Raw genomic sequence first — 9458 nt, 5'->3', positions numbered from 1 at the left:
CACGGCCCAAACCATTACATTCCTCCCTCCTTAAATGGTCTTCGCCCTCGAAGACACTACCCAAGTTCTAGTTAGTCCCTGGCAGGACTTTCACTTGCAATTCCAGGGGTGGTCAACGGCACCAAATCTGTAACAGGAAAGGAGAAAATGTATGGCTGGACCGGGAGACCGGGACACTGGCTGACGGACGGGTCAAAAACATTATACCTCCCGCAACTTGTTGCGTGAAGGATATGGAGATAACGAACAGTATTCCATATCAAAGTCCATAAAACAATACAAAATAGGAGCTGAGCAAACACGAACCTCCAAAACAGGTGGATCAGGTGCCATGGAGGGGTGAGCATCCCCTGCCGACCGGTCACACCCGCCGTGTGCTCCTTGTCATTATTGGGAAATTACGGAAAAATCCGTCGTCAATTCAGTGTATAAATAATGGACTAACATTTAGTATGAAAAACGTCAGTCAGCATTTGACTCGATGATAAATTGTATTTGCTGACATGGTCACGAAATGATGACTTTAAACGAGACATCAGAGGTGGGATCAGGTTCCATGGAGGAGTGCTGAATGCTAATTTTGCGTTGGATAGTCTCTCTTTGATGTCAGTCTCTGCTTTACCATCTGTTGACACTTTGCTATTCAGGTATGTAAAGGTGTTGGTGCTGGATGATCGAAGGATGTGATTTTCCACTTTGACTGCTTGTTGGTTGTTTACATTTAAGGACACGACCTCTGTCTTTTTGGTGCTGATCTACAGTCCAATGCTTCCTGTATATTTGTAGAGCCTGATGGATTTATCTTGAATGTGCTGGTGGGAGTGAGAGAATAAGGCTATATCATCATTAAAGTCCAGGTCTTCTTCTGTTGTAAATTTACCGCATCTAATGCCTCTCAGAATATCAGTTGTTGTATTCTTCATGACCAAGTCAATGATTATGATGATGAAACATATGGAGATAACGAACAGTATTCAAGATCAGAAATCATAAAACAATACAAAATAGGAGGAGAGCAAACACGGACCTCCAAAATATCAGAGGTGGGATTAGGTGCTATGGAGGAGCGAGAATAGTGTTGATGACATTACGCAGCCTTCACGTACTTCTGTTTGAACGTCAAACTCAATGATTTTAATTGTTTCCAACTCAGCTGACATGAAAACTCTTTATGACATACTGTAATTGTATTATATTTAGCGTGTACGATATTTAGCGGAAAGTGATTTTTTTAAACAAGTTAGCGTAGATTTGATTTAGCGCATTTCTTGATATTCTTATTCATGTATCATTGTTTAAGACATTTAGCGATGAACTTGAATTAGCGGAAGTATCTTTCCGCCAAAAGCGCTAAAAAGAATACACCGCCAAAAGTAATACGTTTACGGTATCTAGATGTTGTGGGATGCCATTAGACCGCACAATTTTCCAGAGACTGTCTCTATGTAAACTGTCGATAGTTTTTTCGAAATGAAAAAAAAATATGTTCCTTAGTTCATCTGCCAAATGACAGAGCTTTTTTTCATTAAAAGCAGGTAAAACAAAGAGGGTGTTGCAGTTCTTTTGTTATTTTCCCTAAATGTGTAGCAGATTGGAAGAATAATTTTTATGTTGCAGAATTCATATTAATTTTTTTCAAATGCAACAATATATAAAGCACAACGAGAAACAGTATTTGGAAGCTGTGTATTGACTTCCAATTTGCCATTAAATGATGTGAAAATTAGTCTCACGGCAAAATATGTCCGATTTTCCATTTTTAAAATAGGGAATCCCCATTGTTCTGAAAAAGTGCCTCCTTGAAAAAGAATAATTTTTATATATACACAAAGAGGCAGGAATTTTCTTCAAAACTGCCATATCCGATTTTTGTTTCAAAGAGGCACATACTTTAAAAACGCAAAAATTGAATAAAAATTATTCCCCAAACGAAATGCAAAATGTGTACATTAAATAACACTCAAAAACTATCGTGTCCGAAATGGTCTAGTGGATATGCTGGTGGGCTTCCATCTAGTACTTTTACCAGAGAATGGGTTCGAATCCTGGAATGGATCATTTTTGCATATTTTGTTTTTCTCATTTTTTCTCAAATGTAATGGTAGTGCAATTATATATTTTGGAAGAGAGAGAGAATGTCAAGAGGTAAATTGTGTAATAACTATAAATGAGACATGCAGGATTGAATTGTTTTCCTTGCTGTGACTTAAAACTAGTGCTTTATTTAGTTGTCTTGGAAAGTGAGGTTATTGTATTGTTTAAATAGTTTATTTTTTACATACTGTAGTTATTGCAATTTTGAATAATTTTGGTCTCTTAGTTAGTAGCCAAGATTTGATTTGAAACAAATGAAATGTCTTGGATGTAGCACCAACAATGTGATTATGGGACGCAGTTTTATTTCATGAAAAAATATTTCCGCACGATGTCTACAGTATATATCTTTCAAAATGCTGCTTTAAATATTGTGCTTTTTGTTGTTCCAACCATTTTCGTGCAAAATGACGAAAGTGTTTTACTGTATCAAGCAGGAAACACCCGCCGTAAACAAAGTCATCTACGTAGCTGTGTCTATATTTAGGCGCAACGAGGGTATTTAAATGTCCTTCTCGATATATAGGGAATAATCGCGAGTTTCTGCAACACCCTCTTACATCATGTATAACTGAAATACAACATTTATTAAAGTTCATGACGAAAAGAAGTATAACACTTAACAAAATGGGGGTCAGAAAGATGGACTCAAATATAGAGTATTACACATGTTAGGCAAAATATAACACAATCTGACCCTCAGGACCATGACATTGTAACATGGTGTACATAGGAAAGGGGGGAGGGCAACCAGACTAGAATAAAATGAAAACCCTGTAATACATACGGTACAATATACATGTATTTCAAGTTGCCCCCCTTATAATTGTTCTTGTCATTCTTTACATTGATCAATGATCTTTCTTAGTACATGTATAAATTCCATCAATACATCCTCGCATTGTTTGTTCTTTACATAGTTTGACATCCTCGCCTTGTTTGTTCTTTACGTAGTTTGACATCGACAGCTGCGGATATTGTGATGACGATTTTAGCCATAATGTTACTTGGGATGGAAAGAAGTGTTATTCCTCGCCAATTATTGCAGTCACTCGGGTTGCTTTTCGTTGGTATTTTAAGTATTACTCTATGGTTCCATTCATCTGCAACGGTGAAATGGATATACATGTATATGGAGATAACAAACGCTATTCAAGGTCAAAACTTTATAAAACGTGTTGTTTTCCCAGAATCCATGGAAAATTGGCTGTAAAATGGTGGCCATATGAAGCTGATCTCTTTTAAGCAGTTATGCATTTAGATTGTCATGACGCAGTGCAAGTTAAACATAACCCTGGCTTCACTGCGTATAAGTTGGTATTGCATGTATGGTATTGCATGTATGTTCCTTGTTTTTCTACTAATGGACTTTTACAGTTGACAGCTTACTTTTACACTAGAACAATGTACGGAAGCTCTTTTATGATGTAAATATATAGCTCAACATTAATTCAACCAAATAACGGGTTATTTCAAAGCGTCAATCAGTTGTCCTTAAGGAAAACGACAACCACCCTACCCTAAACTCCCAGTCTTCACATGTTAGTGCCCCTAACAACATTAAGGTCACTACCCATGGCCACTAAAAAGTGTTCTTATCTATTATCAATTCCGTACCTCTATACATGACGCAGGTTTAATTGTCAAGTAAACCGTCAACTATGAAAGTCAGTGCTTCTCGTAAAAGTCCAATAATGGGTTCAATATTGTTGACAATGTTAATGATGTGTCGGGGAGACCTATACTCTATAAGGTCTACATCATCTAAACTTTCCAAAACATTGCTTCGGTCTCGGAAAACTCTCTCTCCTGATGGAGGGAAAAATCTGATCTAACTTTACTCCCGCGTAAAGGTACGCTCTATCATGAAACGCAAATCTCTGAATTTCTTTCATGAAACGCAATTTGGTAAAATACCGAATCTACTCCGGTGTAGTGGTACGACTGGGTGTACGACCCAATAACGACTTATTAAGTCGGACCCCTAATTTACACGTCGGGGTTCGATTTCACTTCGGGACGCTGAGAACGATCCTTCAGACGAGACTGTATAAACCGAGGTAACGTGTAGTAGTAGGTGTTTGCACGAAAAAGGTCCTCACTGCTCAATTGCCCGAGTGCCGAACTAGAGTGCAGGAGAAAATTTGCAACCCTCAACATCAAATGGGGTAAAAATGAGTAAAAAAATTCTTGACATGGATGTTAAAAACAATATATAAGAGCATATAAATCTTGAGTTTCAAAGTGTTTCTGTTCTGTTCTTTACAGATTATGATTTTTGATCTTGATTACTTTTCGTTATCTCCACAAAACATACGGAAATAACGAACAGTATTCAGATCAAAAGTCCATTAAACAATAGAAAATAGGAGCAGAGCAAACATAGACCTCAAAACATCAGAGGTAGGATTAGGTGCCATGGGGGAGCATCCCCTGCCGACCGGTCACACCCGCCGTGTGCTCTTTGTCACGATCGGGAAAATCTGTTGTCAATTTAGTGTATAAATGGACTAACAATTAGTATGAAAAAAATGTCAGTCAGCATTTGACTCGGTGATAAAGAAGAAGGTACAGTTTGAGCTTTATTGTGCCCTTAAAATTAAATGGTCTTGAAAAGTTATGAAATTGGCTTTAACAATAGTTGAGTAGATGAATATGATAAATCATTAAAGAATATGGCATGAAGGAGGACCTTTCTGGAAATGTGATGTCATTAATTTGGTACATTTCTAAGTTTAAAAGCCTCAAAATGACTCATTTCTGTGAAAAATAGTGTCTGCCACCGTCACCCACTTTAATTTTTGGATATATTATGTAAACTGCTATGAAAAATCACATATCTCAAAGTCTTTCTGGGCGATGGTGGCAGAGTTTGATTTCTGAAAGAAAATTCCGCTGAAAATTGATGTCTTCTGCAACTTTTTAAGAAAATACCGGAAATGCACAAGTTAATGACGTCACAGCATATAGGAAGTCATATGAGAAAAAGGATTTGTGTATTCTTAATGCAGGGAATTCCTATGATGCAGAAAGAATGAATTTTGATCTCTTATATCACTTTCATATTTTAGAAAAATATGGGGCTTAATTTGTATTGAAACTGTACCTTGTTCTTGTATTTGCTGACAAGGTCATTGTATCGACCATAGAACTTACGAAATGATGATTTTAACTGAGCCTGCTGAAATTAATTCTTGTTTCATCAACTTGTTTGTCAACAATTTACCTCGTTTTAGAAACTGTCCATACGTAGAGCATGCCCTTGCGTATCAAATCAACTGAGATATATAACTCCGTTTGCAGGTGATGAAGGTATATTCCAATAGAGTGTTATCTTCATGTGTTTCATTAATTAATGTTTGTTATTTTACAATTACTGACCTGTCCCATAAATTAGGAAATTAAACTGTATCTTATTTATATTTGAATTATCTATTTTACAAACACATTTACTTTGGTACTAACTATATCATCAAACAGTGTTTAATTTTTTTTTTCAAAACGTTTGACAAATCGCAACAACTGCCAATGCATATAAGTACATGACTGGGTGGATTATTTTGTTTGAAGGGTAGTGCAGGCACTTATTACCAGTTTCCATGATTTAGGTAAACAGGTAGTGCTGTAATAGTGACCAGTGACAAAACTCCAATTTGAAAGTGGACAAATTTATCACTCTTTTTAGAATCACTTGATTAGGGAGTTTGTACCAAAAACCCCTGAATTACAAGTTCGTAAAGTTATGCAGTCTTTTCTTACTCTACAGTTCAGTTTAGTTTGTCATATATTCGCTATACTCACAACTTTCATATAAAAGAATCACATGACTTTGACTCATTATGTAACTTTAAGAATTCGTAATTGTTTCACAAAATATATTTCAAATAAATAGTTATCTGGTTTAGATTTCGAGTCGCTTCCCAAAGTGCTATTTTTTAAGTAAATGTTTTGGCTGGAACAAACAAGAAAAGATTCATTGCGACTCGAAACAATAGGTGCAAGACAAGAAATACATATTATAAAACATTTTAGTAATGTTTTATTCAACACCTGTTATTCGTTCAAATTAAATGGCCAAACAATGGCTTATTTTCGCCTTTTAATTGGGAAACCATCCAGGAAATAACACAGGGAGCTTTTCAATAGAAAACGAAATAAAGGTTGGAGGAGGGCTGTTAAAAGTTGGATTCAACATTTCAAAAATTGTTGCGGAAAGGGTAAAAAAGTTTATAACGATATATATATATATAGAAAATGAACAGTTACCAAAGAAAAAAAAATGTTTTAGTTTGCACTCTATCAAATGCATGGCCATTCGTCAAACAAAGCTAACAAGCTATTTAAGTCTAAGGCTTAACGTTTGCTGTCATTTAATCCTGTCATTTAATGGCTTTTACAGCCCAATTCACCAATAATATCAAGATGTAGTAGCAGGCATGTGTTTTATAAGTTACTGGGTTTAGAGCTTCATCACTCATTTAACAACAAATATTTCATGGAACTTAAATGATTTTAGGGGACTTATGTATGAATGTAAAGTCAATGACCCCTCAGATAAAACAATATGCGGAAATAGACTAGAGGGAGGTAGTTTATAAAAATAAGTTATAGAACACATAGTATTTTAAAGTGCATACTCTATTTTCATTAACAACAATGGAAAATTTAAAACAATTGTCATAGTTTGCTATTACAATCATCTTTTATGCAACAATCTTCAGTTTAAGTTTTATTTCGAAACGAAACAACAGAAATTTATACATGTATACGAGGCTGAAAAAAAATCTCTGTTCTATTAAACGAAAGGTGACTTAATCCAGGAAATACGAAAGTTCACAAATATTTTATATTTGAGTTATCTGAAAAGTGTTCAAAAACAAATAGTTAAAAAGGTACATACAAGAATTCGTAGCACAGTCACACAGAGGTATGGGTCAATTTCTGATAAAGAAGAACACTTTAACACAAACAATTTGCCTAGCAAAAACTGAAACACGTATCACAGTAAACCAATATTTCCTGCAAAGACTTTCAACAGATGATATTAAACATACTATTAAACTGCAGATATCGCCGATTTGGGATCATCCTGTGTTTTTTCTTGTGAACTCTTTCCGCGGGATTGTACTCTTGTTGCAGCTGTGGTACCGCGTGACTGTAGGTGCGTTCTAACAGATCCGCGAGACTCTGGAGGATGAAATTCTGGATTATAGTGCGACAGACGATTTACAACCTCCTGAACATCATTTTCATGATATTTTTTGGCTTCCTTTGTCCAACTAGGCTCCGGTGAAGGCATCGGATATCCACGTGACTCCGGAACTCTGTATTTTTCGTACGTAGACAATCGTTTTACGATGGAATTCACCTCTTGAGGAGTGTATGGTAGATATGACGTCATAGGGAGATTCTTTTTTATCGGCGGGAAGAAAGGTCTCTCATGAAACACATTGTCTGACTTCGCAGCGTAAGTTGGATCATTCGAAGGGTTTCGAACATGGCGGCGAATGCGCAAGTCAGGCTTGGGCCTTTGCGTTTCGTGAATACGTTTTTGTTTCTTGAGCACTCTTTTAGCAATTTTTCGCTGAGAATTGTCATAAACGTCCTTAGGTAGAAACTTTCTAGAGACATTTTCGTATATAGTATTGTACATCCCAACCTCACTTTTACAGGGAGTCACTGTTTTGTAATGCATTAAAGGAGCATAGCTTGACCATCCAATTGGCGCGCAGGTCAACATTTTTTCTACAAATTTATCTCCTAAAAATATAGTAAAAATAACTTCTTCTCGATTAAATCAGTGTATTCCCTCAATATATTAGAGCTGTTAACTATTTTAATCCTTGTAAAACCTTGAATTGCGGTAGGCCTGATTACGCAGTCATATTAAATTGCTAATGAAAAATTGAATGGGAGTGTGAGCCGGGCTTAACATTTGCGTGAACTTGATAAATGTTGGCACCGGTAAACACAACTGGCTAATGGCGCAATCAGAATGTTTATCAAATTTCGATAGCAGACAGATTTCGCCTTATAAAGCAATAAGAGATTTTGTAACAATTTTCTTATTAGTCTTTTTTTTTGTCAGCTTATAATTCACATGCAAATATTACATTTATGCATTCTTTTTTAAATTTCATTATTTTTAAATTATCATTTAGATTTACTTTTGTATGACTATATACAAGTACCCTATATGGGAAGGGACAATATAAACACGCATATGCATGTACTCCACGTGAATGAAAAATTCTCGAGAGGGACGTTAAACATTAAGAAATAAACAAACACATTAAACTATACACTTATACTGTATATGTTGTTCATGGATTTTGCATATGCTCATTCCATTTAATTATGCATTGAATGTATGTTTTATGTCTTGGTGAATACATGTATTCATCAGTCATAACGGGGTGCTGCTGAAACGCGGAACGGAAAACGGAAATTCATGTCAAACAAATAATCTAGATCCAATATAAACTAGTGCTAATTGTAACGGGAACCGTTACAGATGTTCCCCAAACGCTCCCCAACTCCCTTTTGGTGCCATATTCCCTGTAAGCCTTATTAAATAAGACAACATTTGTGCATTTTTGACTTTAACAACGTTTTCCCAAAAGGATACCAATTATATTCAAATTTTAACATTGCACGCGTGCCCATGTGAATGCTCGTGCATAATGATCATATAATCTTGTCTACACTTTCTATATATTTTAATATACTTTATATTAAAGCATTTAGTCCAAAATTATTAAAAATCACTCATTCAAGTGTATTTTTAATTTCACTCGTTCCAAATGCACGCACGTGCGTGCACGTGCATGATTACCATACCTTCTTGTTAGAGGCCCTTATATCTATCTATGTTCTAAATCCCATCCTGTTTGGTTGAAAGCCAAGGGAATTATAGCCATTTCAAGTTTCAGCCAATCAGATTGCAGCACACGTGCATCAACGTAATTTCAAGATTTTTTTTTTCTAAATCATATTGTAGAATATCCTAATGCATGACTATGTTTTAAATTTCAAAGCATTTCATCAAAAATCAAAGGAGAAATAGCCATTTAAAGTTTCAGCCAATCAGATTGCAGCATACGTGCATGCGCGTGATTTCTTGAATTTTTTCTATAATCATATTGTAGGATGTCCTAATGCATGACTATGTTTTAAATTTCAAAGCATTTCATCAAAAAACAAAGGAGATATAGCCATTTAAAGTTTCAGCCAATCAGATCGCAGCGCACGTGCATGCGCGTGATTTCATGAAATTTTTTCCATATCATGTTGTAGGATATCCTAATTCATGACAATATTAAAAATTTCAAAGCATTTCGTGGGGAAACAAAAGAGATATTGAG

At 35.6% G+C, this 9458-nt stretch overlaps 1 protein-coding gene across 1 annotated transcript; it reads right to left on the bottom strand.

The window, feature by feature from the left end:
- Window positions 1-7150: 7150 nt before the first annotated feature.
- Window positions 7151-7834, bottom strand: LOC134283360 (uncharacterized). Its single transcript, XM_062765819.1, has one exon. It carries the CDS (start codon window positions 7832-7834, stop codon window positions 7151-7153), a length of 684 nt encoding a protein of 227 aa, XP_062621803.1.
- Window positions 7835-9458: the final 1624 nt, after the last annotated feature.

The sequence above is a fragment of the Saccostrea cucullata genome, unplaced genomic scaffold (genome assembly GCF_032062105.1).
Source record: "Saccostrea cucullata isolate Sc308-1 unplaced genomic scaffold, CSIRO_AGI_Scuc_v1 ctg5126, whole genome shotgun sequence".
Classification (NCBI taxonomy): Eukaryota; Metazoa; Mollusca; class Bivalvia; order Ostreida; family Ostreidae; genus Saccostrea; species Saccostrea cuccullata.
This window is presented reverse-complemented; position numbering and strand designations above follow the sequence as displayed.